Source organism: Penaeus monodon, unplaced genomic scaffold (assembly GCF_015228065.2).
Source record: "Penaeus monodon isolate SGIC_2016 unplaced genomic scaffold, NSTDA_Pmon_1 PmonScaffold_682, whole genome shotgun sequence".
Classification (NCBI taxonomy): Eukaryota; Metazoa; Arthropoda; class Malacostraca; order Decapoda; family Penaeidae; genus Penaeus; species Penaeus monodon.
The window spans coordinates 2,494-17,225 of NW_023661906.1; the positions used below are offsets into that span (position 1 = coordinate 2,494).

The window sequence follows — 14,732 nt, forward strand, 5'->3', positions numbered from 1 at the left end:
TTTTGGGGCTGGTGTTTTGGGGCTTTTTCTGTTTGCTGTCGGTTGGGTTCTGTGGGGGGCTGGGGGCCCCGGGGGTTTTTTGGGCGGGGTTTGGGGGGGTTTTTTTTTGTTTTCTTTTTGGGGGGGGGGTGGGGTTTCTGGGGGTCTGGTGGCTTTGGGGTGCTTTTGGGGTGTCTCTGGCCTGTTTTTTTTTTTGTGGGGGTTTTCCCGGCTGGTCTTTTTTTGGGGGCCCGTTTTCCCTTTGGGGTTCCCCCCCCCCCCCCTTTTTTTTTTCCCCCCCCCCCCCCCCCCTTGCTTTTTGTTGGGTTGGGGTTTTTCTTTTGGGGTTCTGGGTTGCTGGTTTTTTGCTTGCGGGTGCTGGGTTGGGCCGTGGCTGGCTTGGGGTTGGGGGGTTTGGTGGGGTTTTCTTTTTGGTTTTTTGGTGTTGTGGTGGGTGCTTTTGGGGGGGGCTTTTGTTTGTTTTTGGGGCTGGGGGGGGGGTTTTTTGGGGGGGGGTTTTTTTTGGTTTTTGGGGGGGGGTGCTGTCTTTTGGGTCGGGGTTTTTTTGTTTCTTCTGGGGCTTTGGGGGGGGTTTTTTTTTCTGTTTCTGTTTTTTTTGGGGTTTGTTTCCCGGGGTGTTTTCTGGGCTGGGGCTGTTTGGTTTCTTTTTTTTTGGGGGTGTTGGGGTTTTGGGTTCTTTTGTTTGGGTTTTTGGGTTTTTTTTTTTTTTGGGTTTGTTGGGCTGGTGGGGGTGTTTGGGTTTCTGTGGTCTGTCTGGCCCGTGTCTGTTGGTTTTGGGGGGTTGTTTTTTTGTCTGGTTTTTTTGGGCGGTCTGGGGGTTTTTTTTTTGGGGTTTTTTTTTCTTCTGGGTTTTGGGGGGGGGTTTTTGGGGGGGTGGCTTTTTTGGGGGTTCTGGTTTTGGGGTTTGGGGTTTTTGGGGGGCTGGGTTTCCCGGCTGTTTTGGGCGGGTTTTTCTTTTCTGGGCTGCTTTTGGGGGTTTTTGGGTTTTTTGGGCTTTTCCTTTTTTTCTTTTGTTTTTTTTTCTTTGGCTTTTTTTTGGGGGCGGTTTTTGGCTGTTTTTTTTCTGGTGTGGGTGGTTGCTGTTGGCGTTTGGCTTTCTGTGGGGCCCGCTGGGGTGGGTTTTTGGTTTTTCTGTGTTTGGCTGCTTCTGTTTGGTTTGGGGGGCTGTTTTGGGGGGGGTTTTTTTTTTTTTGGTTTTGGTTTTGGGGGGTTTTTCGGGGTGGGGTTTGGGGCTGGGGGGTTGGTTCTGTCTGGGTGGGGGGGTGTTTTTTTTTCCCGGGGCCCGTACCCCCGGCTGTCTGTTTTTTTGGGGGGTTTTCTTCTGGGGGGTTTTTGGGTGTGTGGTTTCTGTCTGGGGGGGGTTTCTTTGGCTGTTTTGGGTTTTGGGGTTCTGTGTGGGGGGTTTGGGTTTGGGGCTGTCTGTTTGGTCTGGGGGGGTTTTGGGCTGTTCTGGTGGGGGTTTTTTTTTTTTTTTTCTGGTTTTTGGTTTTTTGGTGTGGGGGGTTTTTTTTTGGGGTGTGGTTTTGTTTCCCCCCGGGTGCTTTTTGTTTGGCTGGGGTTTTTTTTGGGGCTGCTGGGGGGGTTTTTTTTTCCCCGGTTTTTGGTTGCTTTTTCTGGGTGGGTTTGTTTTGGGTGGGGTTTCTGGGTTTGGGTTCTGGGGGTTTGGCTGGGGTGGGGCTTGTTGTTGGGGGTCTGTTTTCTGGGCTGGGTTTTGGGTGTTTTTTGGCTGGTGGGGGGCCTTTGTCTTTTCTGGGCGTGGCTGTGGTTTTTGGTTTGTTGGTTGGGGTTTTGGGGTTTTGTCTTTTGGGTGGGTTCTGTCTGGGGGTGGGGGTTTTTTCTGTCCCCCCCCCCCCCCCCCCCCCCCCTTTTTTTTTTTTTTTTTTTTTTTTTTTTTTTTTTTTTTTTTTTCTGCTGGGGGCTGCCTTCTTCTGTTCTGGGGGGGTCTGCTTCTCCATTCTCTGCGGTTTTCTGTTTCTGTCTCTTCTGTTCTGTCTTCTGCTGTCTTCTTGCTGTTGGTGTCTGTCTTCTTTCTGGTTTCTGTTCTGTCTGTCTGGTGTCTGCTGCTGTCTGCTGGTTCTGTCTGGGGGCTGTCTGCTCTCTGGGGTCCTTCTTTTCTTTTCTGTTTCTGTCTGTCTGTGTCTGCTTCTTTTTCTGTCTGTTTTCTCTGTGTCTCTGGACTGGTTTCTCTGGTTCTGCTGCTTGTGTCTGTCTGTCCTGGTCTGTTTCTTGGCTTTTCTTTGGGGTTGGTGTCTGTCTGTCTGCTTCTTTCTCTTGTTCTGGTTTCTGTTCTGGGTTCTGTGTCTGGTGGTTCTTTTCTGTCTTTTCTGGTTCTTTCTCTGGGGTCTGGTTCTGGGTGTGTTCTGTTCTGTTTCTGGGTTCTGTCTGGGTTCTGCTGGGTTCTGTCTGGCTGTCTGTCTGTTCTGTCTTCCTGGTGTTTCTGTGTCTGTTCTGTCTGGGCTGTTCTGGTTTCTGTCTGTCTTGTGTTCTGTCTGCTGTGTGACTTTCTCTGCTGTTCTTTTTCTTTCTGGTTCTACTTTCTGGCTGTTCTGTCTGGGCGTCTGGGTCTGCTTGGCCGGTCCCTGGTCTGTTCTTGGCTGGTCTGCTTGGGTTCTGTTCTGGCTTCTGTGCGGCTGTCTGGTTTCTTCTTTCTGCTGTCTCTGTTCTGTTCTGTTCTGTTTCTCTTTTTTCTTCTGGCTGCTGGTTCTGGTTCTGGTCTGTCTTGCTGTCTGCTGTTCTGGGTTTCTTCTGGTTCTGTCTTTCTGTTCTGTGTCTGGTTTTCTGGGCTGGTCTGTGTTCTGTTTCTGTTCTCCGTATCTGGTTCTGTGCTGTTCTGGTCTGCTGTCTTCTGGTGTTCTGGTTTCTGTCGGTCTGTGCGGGCTGTTCTGTTTCTGCTTCTTTTCTTTGTTTCTTTCTGGCTTGTCTGTCCTCTGGCTGGCTGCGCTTTCTGTCGTCCTGTTTCTGGTCTGCTTTTCTGACAATCTTCTGTTCTGCTGTTCTGTTTCTGATGTTCTGCACTTCTGTTTCTCTTCTTTTCTGCTGCTTCTGTTCTTTCTTGGTCTGTCTGTCTGTCGGTCTTTCTGTTTTCTGTTCTGCCTCTGTGGTTCTGATGTGCTTGTTCTGGTTTCTGCTGTCCTTGGCTGTTTGCTGTTCTGTTCTGGTCTGTTCTGACTGGTTCTGCTTCCTGGTGCTGTCTCTGCTGTCTGCTTTCTGTCTTGTGGGCTGCTGCTGTGTCTGCTCTTTCTGCTGTCCTGTTTTCTGTGGTTTCTCTGTTCTGTGGTCTGTTTCTGCTGCTTGTTCTGTTCTGGCTGTTCTGTCTTGTTCTGTGCCTGGGCTGGTTCTGTCTGTTCTTCTGCTGTTCTGGGGCTTGTGCCAAAACCCACCCCCCAAACCTCTGTCCTGGTCTGCAGTCTGGTGTGTTTTCCCTCTGTGTTCTGTCTTTCTGTCTTCTGCTCTGTCTGCTGTCTGTTCTGTCTGTTCTGCTGTCTGGTTCCTGTTCTGGTATTCTGCTGTCTGTCTTGTGTCTGTTCTTTCCTGTCTGGTCTGTTCTGGTTTCCTGCTTCTGTTTCTTCTGTCTGTTCTGTTCTGGGTTGTCTGGGGGGGTCTGTTCTGCTTGCTGTTTTCTGTTCTGGGTCTGGTGTTTTCTCTTGTCCTGTTCTGCTGGCTGCTGGTTGGGCAAAGAGGCAAATTTCTGGTCTGGGCTGCTGTGGTTTCTGTTTCTCTGTTCTTCTGTTCTGTTGTCTGGTCTGTGTCTTGTGTTCTTTCTGTTCCTTTTCTGTTTTCTGTCTGGCCTTCTTGTTTCTTGCTCTGTGGTGTGACTGTTTCTGGGTGTTCATGGTGTGTGTGTGCTTCTTGACTCTCTGCTGGTTTCTTCTGTTCTGTTTCTGTTTCTTGCTGGGTTCTTTTCTGCTGTGGCTGGTTCTGGTTCTTATCTGGGATTTTCTGTTTCTTCTGTTCTTTGGGTTTCTGGCTTCTGTCTGGGTCGGTCTTTCTGGTCTTCTTGGGTGGTCGTCTTCTTCTGGTTCTCTTCTTCTCTGTTTCTTCTGTCTTGGTTCTGGTTTCTGGTTTCTGCTGCTTCCTCTGTCTGCTCTTGGGTCTGCTGGTCTGTGGTTCTGGTCTGCTGGCTGTTTCTTCTGGTTCTGTTACGTCTTCTTTCTTGTGCTGTGGTCCCTGTTCTTCTTCTGTTCTTTTCCTGCTGCTGTTCTGGCTTGTTTCTTGTTTCTGTTCTGTTCTTTCTGGTTCTGGTTCTGGGCTGGTGGGTCTTGCGGCTGCTTTTCTTTCTGCTGGTCTGCCTGTTCTTTCTTGCTGTTTGTGGTCCTGCCTTTCTTGTTTTCTGTTCTGGGGTGGGTTGCTGTTTTCTGTTCTGGTTCTGCTTTCACTGTGTTCTCTGTCTTCTGCTGTTCTGGTGTTTCTGCTGGTCTGTCTGGTTTCTGTTTCTTCTGTCTGGGGTCTGGGGGTTCTGTGTCTGTGGCTTTTCTTCTGTGGTCCTGTCCTGTTCTTTTCTGTCTGGTGTTCTGGTTTCGGTTTTCGGTTTCTGGCTGTCTGGTTCCTGGCCACCATCCTGTCTGTCTGTCTGCCTGTTCTCTGGGTCTGTTTCTGATTCTGCTGGCTTCTGCTGCTGGCTGGCTGGGTTCTGCTTTGTGTGTCTTTTTCTGTCTGTCTTGTGGTCTTGGTTCTGCCCCTTCTTCTGGCCTCTTTTCTAGTCTTATGGACAAACCCCTTTCTGGGTGTTTCTGGGTGGTTCTGTTCTGGGTCTGCTGGTCTCTGGTCTGGTCTGGGTCTGCTTCTGGGTCTCTGGCTGTTTCTGCTGCTGTCTGTGTCTGGTCTTGTGTCTAGTTTCTGTTCTGTTCTGTTCTGTCTGTTTCTGTCTTCTGCTGGCTTCTCTGTCTGTCTGGTTCCGTCTGATTCTCTTTCTGGTCTTGGGGTTCTGGGCTGGTGGTGGGTTTCTGTGTTCTGTCTGCCTGTCTGCTGCGTTTTTCTGCTGTGGTCTGTCCTGCGGATCCTGTCTGCTGCTGTGGTGCTGTTTCTTTCTGCCTCTGTTCTGTCTGTCTGGTTCTGGTCTGGTCTGGCACACAAACAATGGCTGGTTCTGTCTGTTCTGTTTCTGCTCTTCTTTTCTGTTGTGTTTCTTTGGCTTCTGCTGGGTCTGCTTCTTCCGGTTTCTCCTGCTGCTGTCTGGCACATCTGTCTGTTTCTGCTGTTCTCGTGTTTCTCTGTCTGGTTCTTGTCTGCACAAACACCTCTGTGTTCTGTCTGTCTTTATTTCTGTTTTTATCTTTCTGTTTCTTGTTCTGTCTGCTGTTCTGCTTCTGTTCTGTTCTGGTCTGGTTCTTTCTGGTGTTTTCTGCTGTTCTGTCTGTCTGTGTCTCTTTCTGGGTGTTTCTGTGGTCTGTGTTCTGTTTCTTTTCGGGTCTGGTCTTTCTGTCTGCTGGTGTGCTGCTGTTTCTTCTGTCTTCTGGCTGGGCTGTTCTGCTGTCTGTCTTTTCTTCCTGTTCTTTTCTTTTCTGCTGTGTCTGGTGGCCTGTTCTGGTGTGTCCTGTTCTCTGGGTTTCTGTTCTGTTTCCCGTCTGCAGTTCTGCTTCTTCTGTTCTGTCTGGGCTCTGGTCTGTCTGGGCTGCTGGCTTCTTTCTCTTCTGCCCCGTCTGGTGTTCTGGTTCTTTTCTGGTTCTGGTTCTGTCTGTTCTGCTGGATTCCTGCTGTTCTGGGTGTGTCTGTTCTGTTCTGGGTCTGTCTGTTTCTGTCTGACAGACCCCTCTGTTTCTGCTGTTTCTGTTTCTGCTGTCCTGTTTCTTGTCTGGTCTTTCTGTCTTTCTGTCTTCTGGCTGTTTTTCTGCTGTCCTGTCTTTCTGTTTCCTGCTGTCTCTCTGTCTGTTTTCTGTTCTGGTTTCTGTGTTTCTGTCTTTCTGCCACCCACCGTACCAAACCTGTGTGGTTTCATCCTGTTCTTGTGTCTGCTTGTTCTGTTCTGTCTGCTGTTCTGGCTGCTGGTCTGCTGGTCTTCTGGTCTGCTGGGTCTCTGTTCTGTTCTGTCTGTCTGGTGTTCTGTTCTGTCTTTTCTGTTCTGTTCTCTTCTTGTTCTTTTCCTTTCTCTGGCTGGGGCTCTGCTTCTTTTCTGCTCTGATTCTTGTTCGTCGTGTGTTTCTGGGCAGGGTCTGTCTGTCTTTCTTTCTGTCATCTTTTCTGTTCTGGATTCTGTCTGTTCTGGTGGGTGTTGTGCTTTCTGTCTTTCTTCTGTCTGGTTCTCCCTGTGTTTCTGGTGTTCACAGGGGGGGGGTCTCTGTCTTCTGTTTCTGGTCTTGCTGTGTCTTCTGTCTGTGTTTTTCTTTTCTGTGGTCTGTCTGGTTTCTGCTGTTCTGTCTGTCTGGGCTGTTCTTTCCTGGCTGTCTTTCTTCTGGTCTTGGGTCTGGGTTCTTTTCCCCTTGTGGTTCTTGGTTCTGTCTGTCTGTTCTTCTGGTCTGATTCTTCTCTGTCTGTGTCTGGGTTCTTCTGCTCTGGCTGTGTTGCCCCCCCCCCCCTTTGCCCCCCTGCTCTTTTCCTGGGTCTGCTGTCCTCTTGTCTGTGCCTGTGTTCTGTCCTGGTGCTTGTTTCCTCTTTCTGCTGGTTCTGTTTCTTGGTGGGTTCACTGGTTCTTTCTGGGAAACACTCTGTCTGTCTTTTCTTTTCTGTTTCTGGTTCTGTGTTTCTGTTCTTCTGGACCTGGGGGGTGTGCCCATCTGTTCTGCTGCTGTTCTTTTCTGGTTCTGTCTGGTGGCCCCCCGGGGTTTCTGTCTGGACCAAACAGCATGGTTCTTGTTTCTTGTCTGTTTCTTCTTCTGTGTCTTTTCTTGTCTGTCTGTTTCTGGGTTTTCTGTGCTGGTCTGTCTTGTTTCTGTTCTGTTCTTTCTGTGTCTTTCTGTGTTTCTGTTCTGTGTGCTTTCTGTCTGTCTTTTCTGTTCTGTTTTTCTGTTTCTGGTTCTTGTTCTGCTGTTTCTTCTGGCTTTCTGTTCTGTTCTGGTCTGCTTTCTTTCTGTCTGTTCTGTTCTGGTTCTTTCGTTTCTGGGTTCTCTGTGTCTGTGGGTGGGATGTGCTTTCCTTTTTCCTGGTTCAGTTCTCTGGGTCTTCTGGTTCTGGTGGGGTTTCTGGCTGCTCTTGGGTCTTGTTCTGTTCTGGTTTCTGTTCTTTTTCGGGTTTCCTGTCTTCTGTGGGTCTGCTGTGTGGCTGGCTGTGGTCTGTTCTGGGCTGGCTGGTTCTGTGTCTGCTGGTTTCCCTCTGTTTCCGCTGGTTCCTGTTCTGTGTTTCTATTGTCCCCTGTCTGGGCTGTGGTCTCTGGGTCTGGTGGCTTCTGTCTCTGTTCTGTGTCTGTTCTTTTCTGGTTCTGGTTCTTTCTGTGGTGTTCTGCGGTTCTTTTCTGTCTGTGTCTGTCCTGGGTGGGGGGTCCCTGTTTCTGCCTGTCTTCTGGTTCTGTTCTGTTTTCTTTCTGCTTTTCTGATGGCTGTTCTGCTGCTGGCGTTCTGTCTGGGTCTTCTGCCCATTCTGTTCTGCTTTTCTGTTCTGTGTTCTTCTGGGTCTGTTTCTTTTCTGTTCTGTTTCCTGTTCTGTGCTGTTCTGGGGGTCTGTTGTTCTTCTGGCTGTGGGGTTTCGTCTAGTTTCTTCTTGGGGGTTTCTTTTTCTGTCTGGGTCTGTTCTGCTTGGTGGCTTTTCCTGTTTCTGGCTGTTCTCTGTTCTGCTGGTGGGTCTGAGCTGGTGCTGTGTCTTTGTGTCTGGTCTGTCTTTCTGTTCTGCTGTTTCTGTTCTGCTGGCTGTTCTGTTCTGGTCTGGGTGCTGTTTTCTTTCCTGCTCTGGTCTGGGCTGGTTGTTCTTGCTTCTGCTGGGTCTGTCTTCTTTTCCTGTTTGGGGTTCTGCTTCTTTCTGCTGACCATGGTTTCTGTCGTCTGTGGTCTGGGTTTTCTTTCCTGGCTTTTCTGGCTTTGTCTGGGTCTGTTCTGCATGGTGGTTTCTGCTCTGGTTCTGCGTCTGTACTGTCGTTGTCTGGTGGGGTTCTTGCTGTCTTCTTTCTTTTTCTGGTCGTTCTTGGCTGTCTGGTATCTGGGTGGTTTCTGTCTTGTTCTGTCTGTTCTGTCTGGGCTCTTGTGGTTCTGCCTGTCTGTTCTGTCTGTTCTGTCTGTCTTTCTTGGTCTGTGTTCTTCTGGTTCTGTTCTGTTCTAGCTGGTTCTGTCTGCTGGTGTTCTCTTTCTGGTTCTTGTCTTTTCTTTCTGCTGGTTTTCTGGTTCTGTCCTTTTCTTTCCTTTCTGTCTGGTGCTCTGTTCTGGTCTTGCTGCCTGGTGGTCTGTTTCTTTTCTTTCTTGGTGGTTTCTGGGGTTCTGGGGTGGGGTTTCTCTGTGCCTTGTCTCTTGCTTGGTTCTGTGTTCTGGTTTCTGGTCGGTCTGTGTCTGCTGTGGGTCTGTTTTCTGTTCTGTCTTCTGTGTTCTGTCTGTTCTGTTCTGGTGAAACCCAAAACCAACACAGTCTGTGGTTGTTCTGCTGTTCTGGTTCTGTCTGGTCTGGTGGTGTCTGTGGGTTTCTGTGCTGGCTGGGGTTCTGCTGGCTGTCTGGTGTTTCTGGTCTGTTTCTGTTTCTGTTCCTGCTGGTTTCTGGCTTTCTTTCTGGTTTCTGTTCCTGTTTCTCTGTCTGGTGTCTGGGTCTGTCTGCTGGTGTTCTGTCTGTGGGTCTGGTGTCTGTGTGTGGGCTGTCTGTCTCTCTTTCTGTGCTCTGTTTCTTGGTCTGGTCTGGCTGTTTCTGGCTGGACCCCAGTCCTCTTCTGTGTTCTTTCTGGGTGGCTCTGTCTGGTTTTCCCCCCCTTGGTTTTCTGCTGTCTGTTCTGGGGCCACCATTCTGATCTGTCTGTCTGTTCTGTCTGTTCTGCTCTGTTCTGGCCCTTTCTGGGTTTCTGTTCTGGTTCTGTTCTGGTGGGTTCTGTGTCTGGTGTCTGTCTTGTTCTGTTTCTTTCTGTGTGTGGGTTCTGCTGCTTGTCTGCTTTCTCTGTTTCTGGTTCTCTGTCTGGGTCTGGTGTTCTCTGGTGTTCTGTCTTGTCTGTCTGTCTGGGCTTCCTGTGGTTTCTGTCTGGTGTCTGGTGTGCTGGTTCGTTTCTGCTTTCTGGGTTCTGCTGTCTGTCCTGTTCCTGCTGTTCTGGGGTCTCTTTCTTTTCTGGGTCTGGGTCTGGTTCTTTCTGGTTCGTTCGGTTCCCTGTCTTTCTGTTCTCTTCTTGTTCCTGTGTGCTTGCTGTCTGCTGTGCTCTGTGTTCTGGTCTGTCGTCCTGGTTTCTGCTGCTGTGGCTTCTGGGTCTTGTCTGGTGTTTCTGGATCTGGTCTGGCTTCTGTTCTGTATCTGGTTCTGGTTTCCTGTTCTGTTTCTCTCTGACCGGACTCAGTTCTGGGTCTGTTTCCTGGCTTCTGGTCTCTGTTTCTGTTCCTTATTTTCTAGGATTTTCTGTCTGTCTTGTCTGTGTGCTTTCTGGGGTCTTCTGGTCTGTCCTTCTGTTTCTGTTCTGGGTGTCTGGGGGTCTGGCTTGGATCTTTCTGTCCCTGTTCTTCTGGTCTGTTTCTGTTCTGTCTGTGCGTCGGCTGTCTTAGTTCTGGCTGTTCTTTTTCTCTGCTGTCTGGTTCTGTTCTTGGTGTTCTGTCTGCTTTCTTTTCTCTCGCTGGGGTCTGTGTTCTGGCTTTCTCTGTTCTGGGGCTTTTTCTGTCTTCTGCTGTTTCCTGGTCTGTTCTGGGTTTCTGCTGTGTGCTGGCTTCTGTCTTTCTGGCCTGTCTGCATGCTGGGCCGGGGTCGGGGAGTTCTGTCTGTTCTGTTCTGTTTCTTCTTGTTCTGTGTTTTCTGTTGGCTGTTCTTCTCTGTCTGTCTGGTCTGGGTTTCTGCTTCTGTGTCTTGTCTGTCTGTCTGAGTTCTGTCTGCTCTGGTCTGTTTCTGTTCTGTTCTGTTCTTTTCTGTTCTGTGGGTTCTGATCTGGTCTTTCTGTGCACCAGGCTTTTCTGTCTGTCTGGTCTGGGGGCTGTGTCTCTGGTGTCTGCTGGGTTTTCTGTCTGTTTTCTGTGTGGTCTGTGTCTTGTGTCTGCCTGTTCTGTCTTGTTATGTCTTCCTTCTGGGGTCTGTTCTGCTGTGTGTGTTCTTGCTGCTGGGTGTGGGTTCTGTGTGTCTGTTCTGTTCTGGTTCTCTGTTCTGGGGTTCTGTTTTCTTCTGTTCTGGTCTTCTTCTGTGTCTGGGTTCTTTCTTCTGCTGGTGGGTGGTTTCTGTCTGTTTCTTTTCTGTTCGTTTTCTGGTTCTGTCTGGCTGTGTTTTCTGTTCTCTGCTGTCTTCTGGTGCTGTCTGGGTTTTCTTTTCTGTCTGTCTGTCTGGGGGCTGTCTTTGGTTCTGTCTGTTCTGGGCTGTTCTGGTCTTTTCTGTGGCTGTTCTGTTTGTTCTTCCTGGGTCTGTTTTCTGTGCTTTCTGCTGCGTTTATGTCGTTCTGTTTCTGGTTTCCTTTCTGTTTTTCTGGCTGTGCCGTGTTGTTCTGATTCTGTCTGGTCTGTTCTGTCTGTCTGCTGTCTGTCTGTCTGTCTTTCTTGTGGGTTCTGTTTCTGGTTTCTGTCCTGTTCCTGGCTGGGTGCTGTTCTGGTCTTTTCTGTTCTGGCTTGTTTCTGGTTCTGTCTCTGCATGTGCTCTGTGTCTGTCTGTTCTGAGGGATTTCTCTGTTTCTGTGTGCTCCTTCCTCTGCTGTCTTCCTGTCTGCGTCTGTTCTGGGTTCTTCTTGGTTCTGTTCTCTGTGGGTCTGTCTGTCTGTTCTTCTTCTGTTTCTGTCTGTTTCTGGTTTCTTGACAAACCAATCTTTCTTCTGGGTTCTGCTGGTGTCTGTCTGTTCTGGTCTTTCCTGCGTGCTCTGCCCTCTGTGGCTGGTCTGTTCTTTTCTTTCTTTTTTCTGTCTCTGTCTTTTTCTTTCCTGGCTTTCTTCTTTGTCTTTTTTTTTTTCTTTCCCCCATTCTGTGGTCTGTGGTTTCTTTGTCTGTCTGGTCTTGTGTTTCTGTCTGTTTCTTATGTCTGCTGCTGGGTCTGTCTTCTGTCTTCTGCTTCTTTCTGTCTGTCCTGTTTCTGTCTGGGTCTGGTTCTTTCCTGGCTTTTTCTGTTCTGCTGGTTCTGGCTGTGTTCTCTGGCTGCTCTCTGTCTGCTTTCTGTTCTGGGGTCTATTCTGTTCTCTGTGCTGTGTCTGGTTTCTGCTGTGTTTTTGTTCTGTCTGTTCTGGGGGTTTCCTGTCTGTCCTTGTGTGTCTGGTTCTGTTTCTGGTCTGCTCAGTTCGTTCTTTCTGGTGTTCTGGGTTCTGGTTCTGTCTGTCTGTCTCTGGGTCTGGGTCCTTCTTTCTGCTGTCTTTTCTGTTCTGCTGGTTCTGTTCTGTGTTCCTGGGTTCCTGTCTGTTCTCTTGTTCTGGGCTGTCTTCTTTCTGTTTCTGGGCTGGCTGTTCGGGTTCTGTCTGTGCTGTGGTTCTGTTCTGTCTGGCTTTTCTTCTTTTCTGGTCTTTCTTTCTTCTTCTTGGTGGTTTCTGCTGTTCTTTTCTGTTCCCTGTGGCTGGTTTCTGAACCAAAATTCTGTCTGTCTGTTCTCTGTTCTGCTTCTGGTTCTTTTCTGCGTCTTTTCGTCTGGGCTGTTCTTCTCTTCTTTCTGTTCTGGTCTGTTTCTGTCTGGTCTGTGTGCTGCTCTGGGCTGGTTCTGTTCTGTTCGTCTGGGGGGTCTCTTCTTTGTGTGTTCTGTTCTGTCTGTTTCTTGGGGTCCTGTTTCTTGTCTGTCTGGTTCTGTTTCTTCTGTTCTTTCTTCTGTCTGTCCTTTCTTCTGCTGGTCTGCTGTTTCTGTTTTCTGTTCTGTCTGAGCTGTGGGTTCTGTTTCTGTTTTCTCTGGTCTTCTGCACCAAATGTGCTTCTTGCTGGCTGTTTTCTTTCTTCTGGGGTCTGTTTCTTCTGTCTGGTGGCTGTCTGTCCTGCTGTCTGTTTCCGTCTTGGCTGGTGTCTGTCTGCTGTCCTTTTCTGTGTCTGTCCTGGTGTCTGTTCTTGGTTTCTCTGGTCTGATTTTCTTCTGTGTTCTTTCTGGTGTCTGTCTGTCTTCTGGGGGTCTCTGGGGTATGTATCTGGTTCTTTCTGTTCTGTCTCTGGGCCGGGTTCTGTTTCTGTTTCTCTGTCTGTTTCTTCTGGCTGGATCCTGGGGTGTTCTGTCTGTCTGGTCTGTTTTCTTCTTGTTCTGGGGTGCTGGTCTTCTGTTCTGTCTTCTGCTCTCGTTTTCTGGTCTGGGCTTGTTCTGTCTTCTGTCCTGCCTGTCTGTTCTGTCGGGTTGGTCTGTTCCTGTTCTGGGTCTTGTCTGGTCTTGCTGTCTGGTTCATTCTTTCTGGTTTCTTTCTGTTTCTGTTCTTGGTTCTGTCGTGCTGTCTTGTTTTCTGTTCTGTTCTGATGTCTGCTGTCTGTTCTGGTCTTTCTGTTTCCTTTCTGCTGTTGTTCTGTCTTGCTGGTCTGTCTGCTGTTTCTGGTCTGGGTCTGGTTTCTGTCTGTGTTCTGTGGGTCCTTTTCTGTTCTGGGTCTGGGTGTTCTTGGCTTTCTGTTTCTTTCTGTGTCTGGGGTCTGTGTCTGCTTTCTCTTTCTTCTCTGGTCTGGTTCTTGCTGCTCTGTGCTTCTGCCTGTCTGTCTGGTTCTGTTCTGTGTTCTGGTTCTGTTCTTCGTCTGGTTTCTGGTCTGGCTCTGTCCTGTTCTGGCTGTTCTGTGGGTTCTGTGTCTCTTCTGTTCTGGTTCTGGGTTCTGTTCTCGTCTGTCTGTTCTGTTCTGGTTCATGTCCTTCGTCTGTGTCTTCTAGTGCTGTTTCTGCTGTTCTTTCTGTCTTGGTTTCTTGTTTCTGTGTTTTCTGTTTCTTCTGTTCTGTCTGGTCTGCTGGTTCTGGATCTTCTGTTTCCTTCTGCTTTTCCTGGTTTCGTGTTCGGTCTGAGGCTCTTCTGTCTGTTTCTGTCTGGTTTTCTTTCTTCCTGCGTTTCTGTTCTGTCTGGTTCTTTCTGGTGGCTTTCTGTCTGTTCTTGCCTTGTCTGGTCTCTTCTTTTCTGTGGCTTGGCTCTGGGTTCTGGTGGTTTTCTGTCTCTGGTGCTGGGGCTGTTTCTGGCTTCTTGTCTTGTCCTGTTCTGTGTTCTGTGTCTGGTTTTCCTGTTCTGTTTCTGGGTCTGTTCTAGTTCTGGTTTCTGTCTGTTCCTTCTGGTCTGCTTCTGTCCTGTTCTTTCTTTCTTCTGCTGTGCTGTTCTTGTCTGGTCTCTGGTGTTTTCTGGTCTGGCTGTTCTGTCTGTTCTCCTGCTGCTGCTGTCTGGTTCTGTGGGTTTCTGTGCTGGTTTCTGCTGGTCTGTTTTCATTTCTGCCATCGTTCTGTTCTTGTCTGTTCTGTTCTGGGTTTCTGGCTTTCTGTTCTGTGGTCTGGTGCTGGCTTTCTTGGTTCTTTCCTGTCTGTTCTGTCTTTTTTTTCCCCCCCTTGCTGTTTCTGGATCTGTCTGATTTCTGTGTGTCTTGCTCTGCTGTGTTTCTTTCTGGGTCTAGTCTGTTCTTGGGGGTTCTTCTGTTTCTGTTCTGGTGGCTGTTTTCTGTGGCCGTGTCTGTCTGTTCTGGCTTTCTGTGTTTCTGTTCTTTCTGGTCTGGTCTGCCCACCCTCTTCCTGGGGGGTCTGTGTTTTCTGGTTCTCTGGTGTGGTCTGTCTGTTCTGTCTGTCTGCCTTTCTGTTTCTGTCTGTTTCTGGTCTGTGTGCTTTTCTGGGGGTCCTGTGGTTCTGTTTCCTCTTGGGTTCTGTCTGTCTTCTGTCTCTGGGTTCTGTCTGCCTTGTTCTGTGTCTTGTCTGGGGGCTTCTTTGTTCTGGAAGCGGGCCACCCCCCCCAGGCTGTTGTCTGTTCATTGGCTTCTGTTTCTGGTCTGCTTCTGTGCTTGTTCTGGTTTCTGTCTGGCTGTTTCTTCTTGTGTGTGTTTTCTGTCTTTCTGCTTTCTGTTCTGTTCTTCTGGTCTGCCTTCTGGGTGCTGGTGGTCTGTTTCTGTTCTCTGTTTCTTCTGGGTCTGCTGTGGTCTGTTCATGTGTTCTGTTTCTGGTCTTCTGTTCTTTTCCGTCTGTCTGGTGTGTGCTTTCTGGGTCTGTTCTTGCTGGGTTCCTGTTTCTGTCTGTCTGGCTTGTTCTGGTGCTGCTGTGTCTGCTGTCTGTGGTGGGCTGGCGTCTGGGGGGGTCTGTTCTTTTCTGGCTGGGTGTGTGCTGGTGTGGTGGTTTCTGTCTGGGCTATCTGGGTGGTTCTGTGGTGCTGGTCTGGTCTGTCCTGCTGGTGCATGTGGTCTGGTCTGTTCTTCTGTGTCCTGGTTTCTTCTGTTCTTCCTGTCTGTCTGTGGTCTGTTCTGCCTGGTTCCTGGTGTGTTCTGTGTTCTTGTCTAGGTTCTTTCTGCTGTCTGGTTCTCTGGTTTCTGTTTCTTGGTTCTGTGTGCTGCTGGTTTTCTGTGCCTGGTCTTTTCTGTTTCTGTGGCTGTTTCTGTTTCTGTCCTTGCTTCTGGGGTCTGTGAACGCCCACACCCGTTCTTTTCTGGGTCCTGGGGTTTTTCTGTTCTTTCCTGCTGGTCTGTTCTTTTCTTTCTTCTGTTTCTGTGGGCTGGGTTCTGTCTTCTGGTCTGTCTGCTGCTTTCTGTTCTCTGCTGGTCTTTCTGCTTCTGTTTCTGTCTCTGTCTTTCTGGGTTCTGTTCTCTGGGTTCTGTCTGGTGGTTCTGCTGGTT

At 49.1% G+C, this 14,732-nt stretch overlaps 1 protein-coding gene across 1 annotated transcript in view; it reads right to left on the reverse strand.

The window, feature by feature from the left end:
• Window positions 1–2,071: 2,071 nt before the first annotated feature.
• Window positions 2,072–14,732, reverse strand: part of LOC119571552 — a gene marked incomplete at both ends in the record, with an annotated part of 51,461 nt that continues 38,800 nt past the window's right edge. Inside the window, 13 exon segments of the mRNA XM_037918805.1 lie at window positions 2,072–2,365; window positions 2,535–3,401; window positions 3,615–4,811; window positions 5,912–6,018; window positions 6,560–6,765; window positions 6,917–7,566; window positions 7,665–8,798; window positions 8,890–9,390; window positions 11,117–11,269; window positions 11,459–12,408; window positions 12,473–12,921; window positions 13,032–13,647; window positions 14,103–14,512. Of these exon segments, the coding sequence (XP_037774733.1) occupies window positions 2,072–2,365; window positions 2,535–3,401; window positions 3,615–4,811; window positions 5,912–6,018; window positions 6,560–6,765; window positions 6,917–7,566; window positions 7,665–8,798; window positions 8,890–9,390; window positions 11,117–11,269; window positions 11,459–12,408; window positions 12,473–12,921; window positions 13,032–13,647; window positions 14,103–14,512 (7,534 nt within the window).